We start from the raw sequence: 21,525 nt of genomic DNA on the forward strand, positions 1-21,525 counted from the left end.
ACAATTGTCACCCTCCCTAACCTCCCTTTTTGTTTTGTGGTTTCTTTTGTTGTTTTTTTAGTTGCATTACTTACCACCCCAATAGGTCCACAGACGATGCAATCGCCACCACAGTGTACACTGCCCTATCCCATCTGGACAAGAGGAATACCTATGTAAGAATGCTGTTCATTGACTATAGCTCAGCATTCAACACCATAGTACCCTCCAAGCTCATCATTAAGCTCGAGGCCCTGGGTCTGAACAGCGCCCTGTGCAATTGGGTACTGGACTTCCTAATGGGCCGCCCCCAGGTGGTGAATGTAGGAAACAACACCTCCACTTCGCTGATCCTCAACACTGGGACCCCACAAGCGTCCGTGCTAAACCCTCTCCTGTACTCCCTGTTCACCCATGACTGTGTGGCCAAGTACACCTCCAACTCAATCATCAAGTTTTCAGATGACACAACAGTAATAGGCTTGATTACCAATAACAACGAGACAGCCTACAGGGAGAAGGTGAGGGCTCTGGGAGTGTGGTACCAGGAAAATAACCTCTCACTCAACGTCAACAAAACAATGCAGATGATCGTGGACTTCAGGAAACAGCAGAGGGAGCACCCCTTCATCCACATCGACTGGACAGCAGTGGAGAAGGTGGAAAGTTTTAAGTTCCTGGGCATACACATCAATGACAAACTGAAATGGTCCACTCACACAGACAGTGTGGTGAAGAAGGCGCAACAACGCCTCTTCAGAAATTTGCTTGCCACCTAAAACCCTAACACACTTTTACAGATGCACAATTGAGAGCATCCTGTCGGCTGTATCACCTCCTGGTACGGCAACTGCACCACCCACATCCGCAGGGCTCTCCAGGGGGTGGTGCGGTCTGCCCAACGCATCACCAGGGACAAACTACCTGCCAAAAAGATCATCAAGGACAACAACCAACCGAGCCACTGCCTGTTCACCCCGCTATCACCCAGAAGGCATCATACCACTGCTGGCTTGCTTCTGAAGCTAAACAGGGTTGACCCTTGTCAGTCCCTGGATGGGAGACCAGATGCTGCTGGAAGTGGTGTTGGAGGGCCAGTAAGAGGCTTCCTTTCCTCTGGTCTAAAAAAAAAATGCCCCGGGGCAGTGATTGGGGACATTGCCCTGTGTAGGGTGCCATCTTTCAGATGGGATGTTAAATGGGTGTCCTGACTCTCTGTGGTCACTAAAGATCCCATAGCACTTATCGTAAGAGTAGGGGTGTTAACCCTGGTGTCGTGGCTAAATTCCCAATCTGGCCCTCATACCATCACGATCACCTAATCATCCCCAGTTTACAATTGGCTAATTCATCCCCCTCCTCTCCCCTGAAACTATTCCCCAGGTCGCTTCTGTAAATGAGAATGTGTTCTCAACCAATTTACCTGGACAAATAGGGGTTAGATAAAAAAGTGAGGTCAGTACAGGTGCATCAAAGCTGGGACTGAGAGAATGAAAAGCTTCTCTCTCAAGGCCATCAGACTGTTAAATAGCCATCACTAGCAAAGAGAAGCTGCTGCCTATATACACAGACTTGAAATCATTTGCCACTTTAATAAATGGAACACGAGTCACTTTAATAATGTTTACATATCTTGCATTACTCATCTCATATTCTATATACTGTATTCTACACTTTTTTTCCCCCTAGCCACCGGGAGTTTAACTATTGCCACACTTGTAACAATGCATGAACAAATAAAGCATAAAATACTTTACAACAGATTGTGTATTTTTGTAATAAATATATTTTCAATTAGATTATTTTGTATTTTTTATTGATTGAATCAAATGGATCGTTTTCCAGCCTTGAATGCGCTGTATAGACAAGATAAAAATATGGAATGTGCTGAGTTGAATAGCAAGATAGCTTAATTTGAGTTTACCATCACGGAAGTAGCCACTAAAGTAAACATTTCCAGGCCGACAGCTATAATGTTGCAACTGCAATTTACCAAAGATACTTTACCAGATTCTGTGAGCAATGACTTTCAGAACTTGAACAAATTCAACGAACAGGTGAGCATTCAATAACGCGGAATTGTCGTTTTGAGCGTTAGATAAGAACAGTGAATTTGCATGCAAATCTTAGCTGTATGCTTGTAGTCAATATAATAGACAAGCTTTGCTCAGGAACAAATGAATTGACATACCGGTAGTAGTCAAACTGTTATAGAATCATGCTGTTTTTAGTATGATACAATGTTGCAAAATGAAGTTCAAACACATTTGTGTCGACAAAGATAGACATTTGTTCCTGAGCAAAGATTGTCTATTATATTGACAAGATAGTCAAGTGACTGTTCTAACAATGGAAATACATGTCCTCAAAGATGGAAGGCAGGCTAGAGGAGGCGAGATACACGTGCAAGGAACAGGTCTAAGAGGTAGAGGAGTCATCTTTGTTTGGTGTCATTATAGTGTCTGTGACAGCATGGCCAGCGCCATTGAGGCCATCTCCATTTTATTTAAAGTAATCCATTTTCTTCTTCATTGACTGATTGCGCCCAACTCATAGGAATCCCCACCCAGTTGACTACTTTAAAATGGTGGAATCCCTAAATGGCAATGTCTATGCTAAAACGGATTATATCCATGAGTCCTCTATTTATCTCTATGAAAACGGGCACAACAAGTTGCAGAAATTCTCACTTATATCAGTGCATTCGTAACAACCTAACCATTATGAAATTTCTATTAGCTCAAATAAGCCTCACGTAGCAAATTAGCAATTACATATTTTGTTGACCAAATTCAATTCTCTCTCATTGACCTCTATACAAAAATTCCTCACTTTGTGGGCATATTTTCATAGACAGATTTTAGGCAGAGTAAAACTCTCACTTTGCCTCTTCCTCTCTGACCTGAGTCAACATCCCAGGTCACATGACTAGCAAGTGTCACATGATTCATAATTCCAATTAGGTCTAACCTGCCTTAACTGTCAACAAAGTAGATCTTTGGCAAAATAGCAATTACTGAATTGAAGAAGCCAATAAACACTATTTTTTTAAACTGTTTCCCTGTAGCAATTCACAAGTCTGACTGAGATTCTTTTCAATTTCCTGTTGGAGCCAAAAGAGGTAAACACACACACGCATTAACTTATTTTTTACATTTTAGTCTAGATGAGACAACCACATATCACAGTTGTAGTAATGCATGTTTTCCTCAATAAAGCCGTTATCAGCAAAGTCAGTGCTAGTAGGAAAAGTCAAGTGTTAGTTTTTATTTTTGGGGGGAGGGAGGGATAAGACTGAGATGTCTTATTTAATATATTATTTGGAGAGCTTTTTCATTCATGGTGTGCTCTGTGGACAGACAGCCACTTGACTGGTGTTTCATTCATTGTGTTGTGTATGCAGGCGGACAGGTTCCTGCATCAGCTGAGTGAGTTTGCAGGAGAGAATGGGATGAGTGCAGGCCCACTGAGGAACCTCATGAAGAGCGTCCTGCTGCTTCCCCATGGTGAGATTGACCGAGCACTCACAAATAAGCAGATTTATAAAAAACGTTTGTGTTTAGCTGCAAATGTGTACAACATGAAATACACATACACCAAAATATTGTAAAGATTCCATCACACATCTTAGATATATGGTATATCAAGGAAAATGTCATTTTTTCTGGTCCATACTGTTACCACCATAGAGAGCAAAAATATAAATGCAAAATGCAACAATTTAAGATTTTACTGAGTTACAGTTCATATAAGGAAATCAGTCAATTTAAATAAATAAATTAGGCCCCAATCTATGGATTTCACATGACTGAGAATACAGATATGCATCTGTTGGTCACAGATACCTTAAAAAAAAGGTAGGGGCGTGGATCAGAAAACCAGTCAGTATCTGGTGTGACCGCCATTTGCCCCATGCAGCGCGACATATCTCCTTCGCATAGCGTTGATCAGGCTGTTGATTTTGGCCTGTGGAATGTTGTCCCACTCTTCTTCAATGGCTATGCAAAGTTGCTGGATATTGGCGGGAAATAGAAAATGCTGTTGTACATGTCGATCCAGAGCATCCCAAACATGCTCAATTGGTGACATGTCTGGTGAGTATGCAGGCCATGGAATACTGGGACATTTTCAGCTTCCAGGAATTGTGTACAGATCTTTGCGACATGGGGCCATGCTTTATCATGCCTAAACATGAGGTGATGGCATGGCAATGGACCTCGGGATTTCTCACAGTATCTCTGTGCATATAAATTGCCATTGATAAAATGCAATTCTGTTTGTTGTCCGTAGCTTATGCCTGCCCATACCATAACCCCACCACCACCATGGGGTACTCTGTTCACAACGTTGACATCAGCAAACCGCTCGCCCACACAACGCCATACACATGCTCTGCGGTTGTGAGGCCGGTTGGACGTACTTCCAAATTCTGTAAAACGACATTATGGTAGAAAAATGAACATTACGTTATCTGGCAACAGCTCTGCTGGACATTCCTGCAGTCAGCATGTCTATTGCATGCTCCCTCAACTTGAGACCTCTGTGGCATTGTTTGACAAAACTGCACATTTTAGAGTGGCCTTTTATTGTCCTCAGCACAATTTGCACATGTGCAACAATCAGCTTCTTGATATGCCACACCTGTCAGGTGGATGGATTATTTTGGCAAAGGGGAAATGCTCCCTAATAGGGATGTAAAGAAATTTGTGCACAAAATTTGAGAAATTAGCATTTTGTGGGTATGGAACATTTCTTGGATCTTTTATTTCAGCTCATGAAACATGGGACTAACACATTACATGTTGCATTTTATGTTTTTTGTTCAGTGTATATTTAAGTATGTGGTTACAACGACCTACAATTGTAAATCCATATGAATTCAATAACTTTTTGATAGCATCCATTTTGATTTAAACAAAACTTTCCACACATGTTTGCCCATGGAAGAGGTGCTCAGAAAGTGACTTTTTGGACCTGAATGCCAAAACATTCAGGAGCTAGAGGTTCTCAAAGTTGAGCCATTTAGCATACCATACCATGAGACATCCATGTCTTCATCACTGGAAAATATAAATGGTTTAGTTTGATATCATTTAAAAGCTTACAAATAGGCTTGTCAAACTATTTTACAATTTCATGAAAAAAATGTTTTAGTAAAAAATTCTTCCATTTTTTTTTTCACCTTTAATGTAAATTATAATCAAATACATAAGCTCAGATTTTTTTCATATTCGCATATGTTGTAGCTTAGACCCTGGTTGCGGTCCAAACACTTAAAAGACACACCCTATCCCCTCAGCCCTTAAATTAAGTGGACAATTCTGATGACGTATCATGACGTCTGACGAGTATACACTTGCAGGGCAAGGGGCGAGGGAGGAAGGAATGATTTTTAAATGGACCACCTTTGGCTGGAAATTCGTCATCACTCGTTCCTCCCGCGATGATTGTGTTCTCAGCCATCAGTAGTTTGTGGATGCTTTATATGCGCTACAGTCAATTATGAGTGCATGTCTACTTATATTAAATATACAGGTGAAGTCAGAAGTTTACATACACCTTAGCCAAATGCATTTAAATTCAGTTTTTCACAATTCCTGAGATTTAATCCTAGTAAAAACTCCCTGTCTTAGGTCAGATAGGATCACCACTTTATTTAAAAAATGTGAAAGAGCGAACGATTTATTTCAGCTTTTATTTCTTTCGTCACCAATAAAGGACACCAATAATAAGAAGAGACTTGCTTGGGCAAAGAAACACGAGCCTTGGACATTAGCCTCTCTAGGGTTGGTGGGACGAAATCGTCCCACCTACGCAACAGCCAGTGGAATCCTGTGGCGCGTTACCTTAGAAATGCTATTACTTCAATTTCTCAAACATATGACTATTTTACACCATTTTAAAGACAAGACTCTCGTTAATCTAACCACACTGTCCGATTTCAAAAAGGCTTAACAACGAAAGCAAAACATTAGATTATGTCAGCAGAGTACCCAGACAGAAATAATCAGACACCCATTTTTCAAGCTAGCATATAATGTCACATAAACCCAAACCACAGCTAAATGCAGCACTAACCTTTGATGATCTTCATCAGATGACACACCTAGGACATTGTTATACAATACATGCATGTTTTGTTCAATCAAGTTTATATTTATATCAAAAACCAGCTTTTTACATTAGCATGTGACGTTCAGAACTAGCATACCCCCCGGTGAATTTACTAAATTACTCACGATAAACGTTCACAAAAAGCATAACAATTATTTTAAGAATTATAGATACAGAACTCCTCTATGCACTCGCTATGTCCAATTTTTAAAAGAGCTTTTCGATGAAAGCACATTTTGCAATATTCTAAGTAGATAGCCCGGCATCACAGGGCTAGCTATTTAGACACCCACCAAGTTTAGCCCTCACCAAAGTCAGATTTACTATAAGAAACATTTTATTACCTTTGCTGTTCTTCGTCAGAATGCACTCCCAGGACTTCTACTTCAATAACAAATGTTGGTTTGGTTCAAAATAATCCATAGTTATGTTCAAATATCCTCTGTTTTGTTCGTGCGTTCAAGACACTATCCGAAGTGTAAAGAAGGGTGACGCGCACGACGCGTTTAGTGACGACAAAATTCTAAATATTCCATTACCGTACTTCGAAGCATGTCAACCGCTGTTTAAAATCAATTTTTATGCCATTTTTCTCGTAAAAAAGCGATAATATTCCGACCGGGAAAGTGTGTTTACGTTCAAAGTGAAAATGTTTTTATATATACATTTTTATTGAATATGTATTGAAAATTGTAGAAGCAGCGATTACAGCTATGAGTCTTTCTGAGTAAGTCTCTAAGAGCTTTCAACACCTGGATTGTGCAACATTTCTGTATTTTGCACATTATTCTTTTCAAAATTCTTCAAACTCTGTCAAATTGGTTGGTGATCATAGCTAGACAACCATTTCAGGTCTTGCCACAGATTTTCAAGTAGATTTACTTGAGGCAATAATCCAGAGGCGGCATTGGGCACAGCAAATGAGGGGAAGAGTCAACAATAAGACCGCGATCGGAGATGGGAACATTCACAACAGCACAGTCAATCAGCTACTGTAGCGTGCTAGTACTATACCAAGGTTGAAAAACTCTTGTAGTCTACTTCACAGTGAACAGGTAGAAAAGTTGACCAAACAAATTTGAGAAGGATCATGCACCACCCACGTGTGGGGAATCTGATTGGTTGTTTACATCACACCTCCTCGTGATTGATGGATTGTAGCTCACCACTGCCAACATTTGGTCTGCATGGCTAGTGGCTAAAGTTAGCCAGCTCGAGTTACAGTAGCTAACGCAGAGTAGATTCTCCATATGACGTTGAGAAATAATGCATTGCGGGGTAGTTTAGAAGAGATCCAGAAATAAGTAAATAAATATGTAAAAGCCCTAAAACATAACGATGTTTGTAGTTATAGGTAACCAGATCGTGACTACAGCTAAGTTACTACCCACTGGGCACACACTGTTTTGAATCAAATTTCAATTAAATTACGTTGGACCAACGGGGAATACGTGTTGAATTGACATCTCTGCCCAGTGGGTAACTCTTCAACCACACTATGACCGCTGGCTACGTCCCTTCCGTCTTCAAGAGAGCGAGAGTTGCACCCCTTCTGAAAAAACCTACACTCGATCCCTCCGATGTCAACAACTACAGACCAGTATCCCTTCTTTCTTTTCTCTCCAAAACTCTTGAACGTGCCGTCCTTGGCCAGCTCTCCTGCTATCTCTTTCAGAATGACCTTCTTGATCCTAATCAGTCAGGTTTCAAGACTGGGCATTCAACTGAGACTGCTCTTCTCTGTGTCACGGAGGCTCTCTGCACTGCTAAAGCTAACTCTCTCTCCTCTGCTCTCATCCTTCTAGACCTATCTGCTCTCTTTGATACTGTGAACCATCAGATCCTCCTCTCCACCCTCTCCGAGTTGGGCATCTCCGGCGCGGCCCACGCTTGGATTGCGTCCTACCTGACAGGTCGCTCCTACCAGGTGGCGTGGCGAGAATCTGTCTCCGCACCATGCGCTCTCACCACTGGTGTCCCCCAGGGCTCTGTTCTAGGCCCTCTCCTATTCTCGCTATACACCAAGTCACTTGGCTCTGTCATATCCTCACATGGTCTCTCCTATCATTGCTATGCAGACGACACACAATTCATCTTCTCCTTTCCCCCTTCTGATAACCAGGCGGCGAATCGCATCTCTGCATGTCTGTCAGACATATCAGTGTGGATGACGGATCACCAGCTCAAGCTGAACCTCGGCAAGACGGAGCTGCTCTTCCTCCCGGGGAAGGACTGCCCGTTCCATGATCTCGCCATCACGGTTGACAACTCCCTTGTGTCCTCCTCCCAGAGTGCTAAGAACCTTGGCGTGATCCTGGACAACACCCTGTCGTTCTCCACTAACATCAAGGCGGTGACCCGATCCTGTAGGTTCATGCTCTACAACATTCGCAGAGTACGACCCTGCCTCACACAGGAAGCGGCGCAGGTCCTAATCCAGGCACTTGTCATCTCCCGTCTGGATTACTGCAACTCGCTGTTGGCTGGGCTCCCTGCCTGTGCCATTAAACCCCTACAACTCATCCAGAACGCCGCAGCCCGTCTGGTGTTCAACCTTCCCAAGTTCTCTCACGTCACCCCGCTCCTCCGCTCTCTCCACTGGCTTCCAGTTGAAGCTCGCATCCGCTACAAGACCATGGTGATTGCCTACGGAGCTGTGAAGGGAACGGCACCTCCATACCTTCAGGCTCTGATCAGGCCCTACACCCAAACAAGGGCACTGCGTTCATCCACCTCTGGCCTGCTGGCCCCCCTACCTCTGAGGAAGCACAGTTCCCGCTCAGCCCAGTCAAAACTGTTCGCTGCTCTGGCACCCCAATGGTGGAACAAGCTCCCTCACGACGCCAGGACAGCGGAGTCAATCACCACCTTCCGGAGACACCTGAAACCCCACCTCTTTAAGGAATACCTAGGATAGGTTATCTAGGATAGGATATCCTTAAAAGATTTAGATGCACTATTGTAAAGTGGTTGTTCCACTGGATATCATAAGGTGAATGCACCATTTTGTAAGTCGCTCTGGATAAGAGCGTCTGCTAAATGACTTAAATGTAATGTAAATGTAATGCTGATACTTTGGGTGAAAACTCATGCTTCCTATCCTTTTAAGGTTAAAAGTGACATAAACATATATTTTTTTGGGGGGGGATTAGAAGACAGTTTGACAACCCTGTTTGTAAGCTTTTTAAATTATATCAATCGCAACCATTTTATATTTTCCAGACATGGATGTCTCATGGTATGGTGGGTTATGCAAAATACGTCTACTTTGAGCACTTTTATATCCTTGAATATTTTGTCATTCAAGTCCAAAAAGTCACTTTCTGAGCACTTCTATAATGGGAAAATATGTACAGTTGAAGTCGGAAGTTTACATACACTTAGGTTGGAGTCATTTAAACCACTCCACAAATTTCTTGTTACAAACTATCGTTTTGGCAAGTCGGTTAGGACATATACTTTGTGCATATGACACACCATTTTTCCAACAATTGTTTACAGACTGATTAATTCACTGTATCACATTTCCAGTGGGTCAGAAGTTTACATACACTAAGTTGACTGTGCCTTTTAAACAGCTTGGAAAATTCCAGAAAATGTTATGGCTTTAGAATCTTCTGATAGGCTAATTGACATAATTTGAGTCAAGTGGAGGTGTACCTGTGGATGTATTTCAAGGCCTACCTTCAAACTTAGTGCCTCTTTGCTTGACAAAATGGGAAAATGAAATCAGCCAAGACCTGGTTCATCCTTGGAAGCAATTTCCAAACGCCTGAAGGTACCACATTCATCTGTACAAACAATAGTACGCAAGTATAAACACCATGGGACCACGCAGCCGTCATACCACTCAGGAAGGAGACGCATTCTGTCTCCTAGAGATGAAATTACTTTGTTGGGAAAAGTGCAAATCAATCCCAGAACAATAGCAAAAGTATCTATATCCACAGTAAAACGAGTCCTATATTGACAACCTGAAAGGCCGCTCAGAAAGGAAGAAGCCACTGCTTCAAAACCGCCATAAAAAAGCCAGATTACGGTTTCCAACTGCACATGGGGACAAATATTGTACTTTTTGGAGAAATGTCCTCTGCTCTGATGAAACAAAAATAGAATTGTTTAGCCATAATGACCATCGTTATGTTTGGAGGAAAAAGGGGGAGGCTTGCAAGCCGAAGAACACCATCCCAACCGTGAAGCACGGGGGTGGCAGCATCATGTTGTGGTGGTGCTTTGCTGCAGGAGGGACTGGTGCACTTCACAAAATAGATGGCTTCATGAGGAAGGAAAATTATGTGGATATATTGAAGCAACATCTCAAGACATCAGTCAGGAAGTTAAAGCTTGGTTGCAAATGGGTCTTCCAAATGGACAATGACCCCAAGCATACTTCCAAAGTTGTGGCAAAATGGCTTAAGGACAACAAAGTCAAGGTATTGGAGTGGCCATCACAAAGCCTAACTGATCTAAGACAGGGAATTTTTACTGGAATTAAATTCAGGAATTGTGAAAAACTGAGTTGAAATGTATTTGGCTAAGGTGTATGTAAACTTCCGACTTCAACTGTATGTAGGGTTTCATTCAAATCAAAAGTGGTGGTGTCAAAAAGTGATTGAATTCAAATGGATTTACCAACAGGGGTAAAGTGTTGTTTAATTTAAATCAAGATTTAAAAAAACAAAAACAATTCTAGGTGCCCTGAAGAAAAATCTAACAGAAGACCAAGTCAAAGAGGACCTTCTCACTTTAGGTATGTTGTAATATGAAATCCCATATGCTAATCCATACTCCTGTCTCCACCGTCCTCATTACTAATGAGTTTTAGTGTCACTGCGCGACATATATAATGTTGTATAACGTTTTCATTTTTAGGAGTCAATGAAGATAAGGCAGACCATTTTTCACAACAGGTATATTTGATATCATATCCTCCATGCTGTGTCAGTACTCTATTTAAGTACAGTGCTGAATTGAGGAAAAAAGGTCATTTATTGACTTTTATTTTATTTTATTTTTTTCAGTGGAGCCTCCACTACCCTGTGTTGTCCAGGCTGGCTGTAGGACAGACTCTGATGGTCAACCAGCTGGTGGACATGGAGTGGAAGTTTGGTGGTAAGACTTAATCAGGGACTGACATCTTATGAACAAGACCAGGGCCTGTAGTGCTGATCTAGGATCAGTTTAGCCTTTTAGATAATAATGAATACTTATTATATGGCCAGGATGGACCTGATCCTAGATCCGTACTCCTACTCTGAGATGCTTTACGAATAGGGGGTAAGGATAGAATTGCCATTGTAAATAACCCTCATCGTATTATAGATAGATGGATGTTTTATGTTGTGTATAGTGTGCATTTGGGATGGATGAATTACCCTATTCCTGGTCCTCTCCATGAAGGATGAGGGTGAAGGGGGGGAGAGAGAGAGGGGGCAAGACGGAGCTTATCTTTGGGGAGGCACAGCTTTCTCTTTTCTTGTTGAGATGTACAAAGGCCACTAAATCGCTCTATACACTTGATTAGGCACAAACAGAGCCATGTGTTTAGAGAGTTGGGCCAATGCGGTTTCTGCAGTATGATGCATTTACCGTAATTTCTGGACTATTAAGCGCACCTGAATATAAGCTGCACCCACTGAATTTTAAAAAAAGTATTATTTTGAACATAAATAAGCCGCACAGTCTATAAGCCGCAGGTGCCTACCGGTACATTGAAACAAATTAACTTTACACAGGCTTTAACGAAACACGGCTTGTAACAAAAATAAAAAATTTGCAGTAAACAGTAGCCTACCAAGAAAGTCATTGCTCCTGTGCAGCAGCTCTATTTCCTTTTCCAACAGCCAGATCAATCGCCTTCAACTTGAAAGCTGCAACATATGCATTTCTCCGTGTCTTTGCCATGATGAGGGTGACAAAATGACTACCGTAATCAGAATGATGGGAAGTTTGAGCGCGCTCGATTTAATCTAAACAGTAAACAAAAAAGTTGTTTGACCTTAACCCGTTCGGCAATTTCATTGGTCTAATGAAAGCTTCATGCCGCCAAAAAACTGAGCACGTCACAGAATGTTTTATTTTAATTTTTTTTAAATTTGAAAGCGGGAAAAATCCATATATTAGCCACGTCATTGTTTTGGCCGCGAGGTTCAAAGCGTAGGAAAAAAGTAGCGGCTTATAGTCCGGAAATTACGGTACATGACACTTCATCATTCTGTGGCAGCCATGTTTTGCCCGGGCCAAACGCTTCTTGCTCCGGGCCAAAAGCTACGCCACACCCACGGACTTTAGTTTCTTCTCCGCAATGAGTCTGGATCTGAGTACCTCCCCTGGATTTTTAGAACGCAAACGCATTCTAACCATTCTGATTGGTCCCAGAAACCAATGGGTTGAGCCAGAGGCAGAACACACGTGGGTAAAGCAACGTTTTGAAAATGTTACTGCTTAGAGCAGTGGTTCCCAAACCTTTTATAGTCCCGTACCCCTTCAAACATTCATCCTCCAGCTGCGTACCTCCTCTAGGGTCAGCGCACTCTCAAATGTTTTTTTGCCTTCATTGTATGCAGCTGGAGGTTGAATGTTTTAAAGGGGTACGGGACTATAAAAAGTTTGGGAACCACTGCCTTCATTGTTAAACATAAGAATGAGTGAGTTTTTGTCACTACCCGGCTCGTGGGAAGTGACAAAGAGTTCTTATAGGACCAGGGTACAAATAATAATCAACAATTTTGCTCTTTATTTAGCCATTTTACATATAAAACCTTATTTGTTCATCAAAAATTGTGAATAACTCAACACAGGTTAATGAGAAGGGTGTGCTTGAAAGGATGCACATAACACTGCAATGTTGGGTTGTTTTGGAGAGAGTCTGTCTTAAATCATTTTCCACACACATTCTGTGCTGTATTTAGTTTTCCTGCTAGTGAGGGCCGAGAATCCACTCTCACATTGGTACGTGGTTGCAAAGAGCATCAGTGTCTTAACAGCGAGTTTTGCCAAGGCAGGATACTCTGAGCACAGCCCAATCCAGAAATCTGGCAGTGGCTTCTGATTTTAAATAAAATTTTCACAGAACCTCGTTGCAATTTTGATGAGGTTCTCTTGTTCAGATATCGGTAAGTGGACTGGAGGCAGGGCATGAAAGGGATAACGAATCCAGTTGTTTGTGTCGTCCGTTTTGGGAAAGTAATTGCGCACCCAGCTCACTCGGGTCCTTCGCTTTATCACATTTGACATTGTCCGCAAGCTTGAGTTCATTTGCACACAAAAAATCATACAATGATGGAAAGACCTGTGTGTTGTCCTTGTTAATGCAGACAGAAATTAGCTCCAACTTCTTAATCACAGCCTCAATTTTGTCCTGCTCATTGAATATAGTTGCAGAAAGTCCCTGTAATCCTAGATTCAGATCATTCAGTTGAGAAAAAACATCACCCAGATAGGCCAGTTGTGTGAGAAACTCGTCATCATGCAAGTGGTCAGACACGTGAAAATGATGGTCAGTGAAAACTTTAAGCTCGTCTCTCAATTTAAAAAAAGTGTCAATACTTTGCCCCTTGATAACCAGCGCACTTCTGTATGTTGTAAAAGCGTTACATGGTCGCTGCCCATATCATTGCATAATGCAGAAAATACACAAGAGTTCAGGGGCCTTGCTTTAACAAAGTTAACCATTTTCACTGTAGTGTCCAAAATGTATTTCAAGCTGTCAGGCATTCCCTTGGCAGCAAGAGCCTCTCGGAGGATGCTGCAGTGTACCCTAGTGGCGTCAGGAGCAACTGCTTGCACGCGCATTACCACTCAACTATGTCTCCCTGTCATGGCTTTTGCGCCATCAGTACAGATACCAACACATCTTGACCACCAAAGTCCATTTGATGTCGCAAAGCTGTCCATTACTTTAAAAATATCCTCTACTGTTGTCCTGGTTTCCAGTGGTTTTCAGAAGAGGATGTCTTCCTTAATTGACCCCTCATAAACGTAACGGACGTATACCAGGAGCTGTGCCAGGCCCGCCACGTCTGTTGACTCGTCCAGCTGTAACGCATATAATTCACTGGCTTGTATGATAAGCAGTAATTGTTTCAAAACATCTCCTGCCATGTCACTGATGCGTCGTGAAACAGTGTTGTTTGATCAATACAGACAATGTCTTCTTTTTAAAAAAAAATTCCCCAGCATTGTCCCAGCCATATCCGCGGCAGCAGAAATAATTAAATCCTCCACAATATTTACATTTAAGTCATTTAGCAGACGCTCTTATCCAGAGCGACTTACAAATTGGTGCATTCACCTTATGATATCCAGTGGTATACAATAGTATGGGGCTTGCCTGTCTTAGCCACTCGGTAGCTCACCGTATAAGATGCTTCTATACCCTTCTTATTAATGGTATCTGTTGCTTATATACATGTCTTACTACTCGAAAGTTGTATTTATTCTCCCTCAAAAAACTCCCGTGGCTTATTTTTCAAATTGTCATGTTTCGTTTCTAAATGTCTGCGCAAGAGGGAAGGTTTCCCGCGAGAGTAATGGTTAATGTGATTGGATGTTAATAATTTGACTATGCTACCTGTATTTGATATTGTTGTTATTTCGCTGAACACTAGATGGTTTAATTTTATTTTTGGCAGTGAAACGAGGCTACTCAGGCGAGGAAAAAAAGTTCACCCAAATGTATTGCCCTGTTGGAAAATATAAATATACTTTTTGAAAATGTTAAGAAAAATGTTTTTGTTGAAAGAAAAACTAAAAAAATTTAAAATGTGAATCACATTTGTATTTGGTGTACCCCAGACGGAATTGCGCGTATCCTTGGGGAATACCTGGTTTAGAGGATCCAATCGCTGATGACTTTGTTTTGTACAACAACCCTCATCACAAACGACTTCAACGATGGCAGTCTAACTGAAGTATGTAGCAAACATAGCGCAGTGGAACCATTCCGTTTTGAGTCATCAGGTAAAGCCATGTTAGCTCTCCATTAACATAGCACTGTTTAAATATTCCCCATGTTATGTAACTGAAAGTCTAAAATTAGAACAATATTCAAAATTCTAAAAGTTGACCTAACTCTCTAAATATATGGCTCTGGGCACGACAACATGAGCAGAGCATGCTATTGTGGTATGTTGGCTTTAGACTCATTAAGATATCTGTTGTGATTAGGTGTACAACAATACATAATGTTCTTGATCAGTGAGTGGTCTCAAATCTTTCAGTTAACAGTGGCCTAATGACCCAACCAATCAGTATTCACTATGCTAAGTAACGATTATGCTAAGCACTATACATGGTATGCTAAATACAATATTCAGTTAACAAATTATTGCTCAGGCATGCCTATTATTGCTCAGGCATGTGCGCATGTGTATAATCCAAGCGTCTAGAGCACTTGGCTGAAGCCAAGCTAAATGCCTCTCTTGATAGTTAAAAGTGCAGTTCAATTACAATATGGACAATAAGACATTGTGATTGAATGTTGTCTGTCTCCATAGTGACCGTGGGGACGAGTGAACTTCAGAAAGTTGGAAACACCTTTCTACAGGTATTATTTAGGTTGCCATCATGATTACATATTGAATAAATGTACAGTGCCTTCAGAAAATATCCATACCCTTTGACTTATTCCACATTTTATTGTGTTACAGCCTGAATTCAAAATGTATAAAAAATAAAAATTCTCACCCAACTACACACAATACCCCATAATGATAGTGAAACCATGTTTTTAGAAATGTTTGCTAATTTATTGAAAATGAAATACAGAAATATCTCATTTACATATGTATTCACACCCCTTAGTCAATACATGTTACAAACACCTTTGGCAGCGGTTACAGCTGTGAGTCGTTCTGGGTAAGTCTAAGAGCTTTGCACACCTGGATTGTACAATATTTGCACATTATTCTTTAAAATAAATCTTCAAGGTCTGTCAAGTTGGTTGTTGATCATTGCTAGACAGACATTTTCAAGTCTTGCCATAGATTTTCAAGCTGATTTAAGTCAAAACTGTAACTAGGCCACTCAAGAACATTTTATGTCATCTTGGTAAGCTACTCCTTGTGTATATTTGGCCTTGTGTTTTAGGTTATTGTCCTGCTGAAAGGTGAATTTGTCTCCCGGTGTCTGTTGGAAAGCAGACTGAACCAGGTTTTCCTATAGGATTTTGCCTTCGCTGTATTCCGTTTCTTTTTATCCTAAAAAACTCCATAGTCCTTGCCGATGACAAGCATACCACAACGTGATGCAGCCACCACTGTCCTTGAAAATATGAAGTGTGGTACTCAGTGATGTGTTGTTGGATTTGCCCCAAGCATAACACTTTATATTCAGGACAGAAAGTACATTTCTTAGCCACATTTTTGGCAGTTTTACTTTAGTGCCCTATTGCAAACAGGATGCATGTTTTGGATTATTTTTATTCTGTGCAGGCTTTCTTCTTTTCACTCTGTCATTTAGGTTAGTATTGTGAAGTAACTACAGTCGTGGCCAAAAGTTTTGAGAATGACACAAATAATAATTTTCACAAAGTCTGCTGCCTCAGTTTGCATGATGCCAATTTACATATACTCCAGAATGTTAGGAAGAGTGATCACATGATTTGCAATTAATTGCAAAGTCCCTCTTTGCCATGCAAATTAACTGAATCCCCCAAAAACATTTCCACTGCATTTCAGCCCTCCCACAAAAGGACCAGCTGACATTATGTCAGTGATTCTCTCGTTAACACAGGTGTGAGTGTTGACGAGGACAAGGCTGGAGATTACTCTGTCATGCTGATTGAGTTCGAATAACGGACTGGAAGCTTCAAAAGGAGTGTTGTGCTTGGAATCATTGTTCTTCCTCTGTCAACCATGGTTATCTGCAAGGAAACACGTGCTGTCATCATTGCATTGCACAAAAATGGCTTCACAGGCAAGGATATTGCTGCCAGTAAGATTGCACCTAAATCAACCATTTATCGGATCATGAAGAACTTCAAGAAGAGCGGTTCAATTGTTGTGAAGAAGGCTTCAGGGTGCCCAAAAAAGTCCAGCAAGCGCCAGGACCATCTCCTAAAGTTGATTCAGCTGCGGGATCGGGGCACCACCAGTACAGAGCTTGCTCAGGAATGGCAGCAGGCAGGTGTGAGTGCATCTGCACGCACAGTGAGGCGAAGACTTTTGGAGGATGGCCTGGTGTCAAGAAGGGCAGCATAGAAGCCACTTCTCGCCAGGAAAAACATCAGGGACAGACTGATATTCTGCAAAAGGTACAGGGATTGGACTGCTGAGGACTGGGGTAAAGTCATTTTCTCTGATGAATCCTCTTTCCGATTGTTTGGGGCATTCGGAAAAAAGCTTGTCCGGAGAAGACAAGGTGAGCGCTACCATCAGTCCTGTGTCATTCCAACAGTAAAGCATCCTGAGACCATTCATGTGTGGGGTTGCTTCTCAGCCAAGGGAGTGGGCTCACTCACAATTTTGCCTAAGAACACAGCCATGAATAAAGAATGGTACCAACACATCCTCCGAGAGCAACTTCTCCCAACCATCAAGGAACACTTTGGTGACGAACAATGCCTTTTTCAGCATGATGGGGCACCTTGCCATAAGGCAAAAGTGATAACTAAGTGGCTCGGGGAACAAAACATCGATACTTTGGGTCCATGGCCAGGAAACTCCCCAGACCTTAATCCCATTGAGAACTTGTGGTCAATCCTCAAGAGGCGGGTGGACAAACAAAAACCCACAAATTCTGACAAACTCCAAGCATTGATTATGCAAGAATGGGCTGCCATCAGTCAGGATGTGGCCCAGAAGTCTTTAAAAAGAAGGGTCAACGCTGCAAATATTGACTCTTTGCATCAGCTTCATATAATTGTCAATAAAAGCCTTTGACACTTGATATGCTTGTAATTATACTTCAGTATTCCATAGTAACATCTGACAAAAATATCTAAAGACACTGAAGCAGCAAACTTAGTGGAAATTAATATTTGTGTCATTCTCAAAACTTTTGGCCACGACTGTACAATGTCAGTTATCTCCAATCACAGCCATTCAACTCGAACTGTTTTAGTCACCCTTGGCCTCATGGTAAAAGCGGTTTCCTTCCTCTCCGACAACTGAGTTAGGAAGGACACCTGTATCTTTGTAGTGACTGAATGTATTGACACTCTATCAAAAGGGTAAATAATAACTTCACCATGCTCAATATTCAATGTCTGGTTAAAAAAAAAAAATATATATATATATATATATATACATATACAATCTACCAATAGGTGCCCTTCTTTGCGAGGCATTGGGGAAACCTCCCTGGTCTTTGTGGTTGAATCAGTGTTTGAAATACACTGCTCGACTGAGGGACCTTACAGATACTTGTATGTGTGGGGTGGAGAGATTTGGTAGTCATTCAAAAATCATGGTTAATACTATTATTGCAGTCCATGCAACTTATTATGTGACTTGTTAAGCACATTTTTACTCCTGAACTTATTTAAGCTTGCCATAACAAAGAGGTTGAATACTTATTGACTCAAGACATTTCAGCTTTTCATATTTTATTAATTTGTAAATTATTCTAATAAACATAATTCCACTTTGATATTATGCGGTATTGTGTGTAGGCCAGTGACACAATTTCTATTCAATCAATTTTAAATTCAGGCTGTAACGAAAGAAAATGTGGAGAAAGTCAAGGTGTGTGAATACTTTCTGAATAGATTGACCAGGTTATCAAATATGGCAAATAAAATATGGATTCGGTGTGTATCAACTGTCTAGACCATAAACCCATGGCGTAGAGGTTAAAATAATGATTGATGGACAGTCACATTTTTTGGTAAGAAGTGTCAATTATAAATGTTACAGCTTTATGGGCTAACTGATTGACCGATGAAGGTGTGATAGATCGCTATGACAACAGACTTAGATGTTAGTTTTCGTGGTCTGCCTTCCTACTTGTCAGAATTCCTGCGGACTGCTAATACTGTATTTCTCCTTTTCAGCCGCTTTAATTTGTTGACAAAAGTATGTCCACACACAGTGACAGTAGCAGTCTGAATGACCATAGCATGAGTATATGTTTAGTACTAGCACAATATACACAATCTGTCCTCACCAATGTCTAATATTTCGAAGACATTGGCACATTGCTGTTTTCTACTACACTATTTGAAAATATATCTATGTCTCTTCCAGCTTAAGTTGGTCATCAGAAAGGGGAACTCAACTGAAAATGTCTACATGGGTGAGTCTCTAACTCATACTGACTGGTACGTCATTGGTTCACTTTGCTTATTGTTCTTGGTATCATTCACAGATTTGGTCTGTTTTTTTTTTGTTCTTTAGAGTTGACCCTCCCCCAGTTTTACAACTTTCTCCATGAAATGGAGAGGGCCAAAGCCAGTATGGACTGTTTCAGCAGAACCTGATCGCCAGTAGCATGAGCATGTACTAAATATCTGTCCTAGAGGGGCAGCAGAAAACAAAAGTGGAGATGACAGTGATTGACACTGGATGTGTCCCAATTGGCACTCTATTCCCTTTGTGAACAGGGGCAATTTGGGACATGCATGCAGTTCAAAATAGAACATACAGAATCTGAATGAACCTTCCAGATTCTCACATACCAAGATTTCAATATTGTTTGTTATTTTGACATTTGTCTTTTGAAATGTGCACAATTGTTTTGCAGTAGTGATTTTGTGTGCATGAGTAACTGCCCGTGAGTTTGTTTTGAGAAAAAGTATTATATTGTAACCCAATGACTTTAATTCCATTGGCTGTCGCTACAAGTGATGTGAGGCATACGTGTAACAATTTTTGCAATCTCTCATTTATATTACTGATTTGCTTAACTTTATTTTTAACAAAATCAAATGGAACATGATTCACACTTGCACTTACTTTTTTCTCTCCAAATAAAGTATTCAGATGTTGTCATATTGGTCTGCTGTTGGTATTCACATAATAATGAATGAATGATAGAAATTCTGAATAATATCCTCAGACAATTACACAACAAGATGGTCAGTTATTACGCTGACATAGAACATACTGTCAAATTGGTTCTAATAACAGTTTTCAGTAGATATTCCACTGACACCAATATGAGACAACGATGGGGAGCCAAATACACTGTAGAGAGGAGCATGTGAATACTAGTTGTCATTCCATCCTACTTTTATACCTTAATTAGCCAAGAAGTCACATTAAATGTACACCCATCCATTTCCCCAAAAGGAAATAGTTCATACTAGCATTTGGGCCTGCAACAATGATCTGTCATTTGTGGACATTCTGTATTCATTAAATGTTGTGAATAAGAACTTGAAGCAGAAAAAACGTTTTAATATTGTAGGTTCTATCAATTTAATTATTTGCATTTCTAATCCCTACCATTCTTACCCTAACTGGAGTAAACTAACAGACAGCAATACTTCTACTTCGCTCACATCTATGGTACCTGTAGTTAAATATTTATAGATGTATGCCTCATTTCCTCAAGTACTTGATTTTTACCCACAGCGTCCACTCCAACTCTTTATTTTACCTTTATTTAACTAGGCAAGTCAGTTAATAACAAATTCTTATTTTCAATGACTGCCTTGTTCAGGGGCAGAACAACAGATTTTTACCTTGTCAGCTCGGTGATTCGATCTTGCAACCTTTCGGTTACTAGTCCATGGCTCTAACCACTAGGCTACCTGCTGCCCCGGATTGATCTGTCAATTATTGTTTTATATGTCAGTTCATAGACCCTATGCCATGGTATTGGGACATAAAAAACCAGTTTCCAACTGTCTTGAATTTTATATGGTATTGCTGTCAAACTTTTTGACTAAGTGAAACTGATACATTTTATAATTTTAAGTAATTTATGATTTTTAATGGGTGGTAGACAGACAAATGAAATAATTAAAGTAATTGTCTCTTCCAATTTTGTGGCAGAGCCGCAATGAGTTGGTTCTAATTTTGTATTGAGCATACACCTCCATACATTATTGTTAGTTGCTTGGGTGATAATTTACCGTTTTTGTTTTACAATATTATACCCATATACGTTTTTTTTTCTTCCCCATTTTCTTTTTTTTTGTCTTTTCTCTGTCAATATATTGGAGTTTAGCCATATTATTTACTGTACTATTAGAACTGCCTTTTCTGGAGGATGAAATTGTAGCCAACTCTATGACTTCATTTAAAAATGAGGATACTTTAAACAGGGATCCATTGTCAATACTACCAATGGGTGAAAAGGGCAAAGAGCCCACTCTCCTGGTAGCTGGCTAGAAAATCCATTTGGATTTAGATACAATGGAGGCTTTAGGAGAGAGGTTTGGGTTTAAACAAAAACAACGTAACACTGCCTGCATTGCTGCTTACACTGTCATAATCAATAGGATGTTGAGCAGAATATGTGACGTGTTTTTGGAGAAGTAAAACT

At 40.7% G+C, this 21,525-nt stretch overlaps 1 protein-coding gene across 2 annotated transcripts; it reads left to right on the plus strand.

Annotated features, from left to right (window-relative positions):
* Nucleotides 1-1,883: 1,883 nt before the first annotated feature.
* commd7 (COMM domain containing 7) lies at nt 1,884-20,023 on the plus strand. Of its 2 annotated transcripts, NM_001141365.1 has the most exon segments (9): nt 1,905-2,036; nt 3,047-3,100; nt 3,383-3,485; nt 10,787-10,843; nt 10,966-11,003; nt 11,115-11,205; nt 15,591-15,640; nt 19,281-19,329; nt 19,431-20,023. In NM_001141365.1, coding segments are annotated over 9 exon segments (609 nt in total). In that variant the 5' UTR covers nt 1,905-1,952; the 3' UTR covers nt 19,514-20,023.
* Nucleotides 20,024-21,525: the final 1,502 nt, after the last annotated feature.

Source organism: Salmo salar, chromosome 13 (genome assembly GCF_965601325.2).
Source record: "Salmo salar chromosome 13, fSalSal1, whole genome shotgun sequence".
In the NCBI taxonomy this organism is placed as follows: Eukaryota; Metazoa; Chordata; class Actinopteri; order Salmoniformes; family Salmonidae; genus Salmo; species Salmo salar.

Bases quoted from the DNA above. Each gene is read 5' to 3' on its own strand.
- commd7 (XM_082959648.1), top strand. From the start codon at position 1,953: ATGTTGCAACTGCAATTTACCAAAGATACTTTACCAGATTCTGTGAGC. The intron at 10,844-10,965 runs GTATGTTGTAAT...TTTCATTTTTAG, and splicing joins AGAGGACCTTCTCACTTTAG to GAGTCAATGAAGATAAGGCA. The intron at 15,641-15,897 runs GTATTATTTAGG...CACACCCCTTAG, and splicing joins TTGGAAACACCTTTCTACAG to TCAATACATGTTACAAACAC.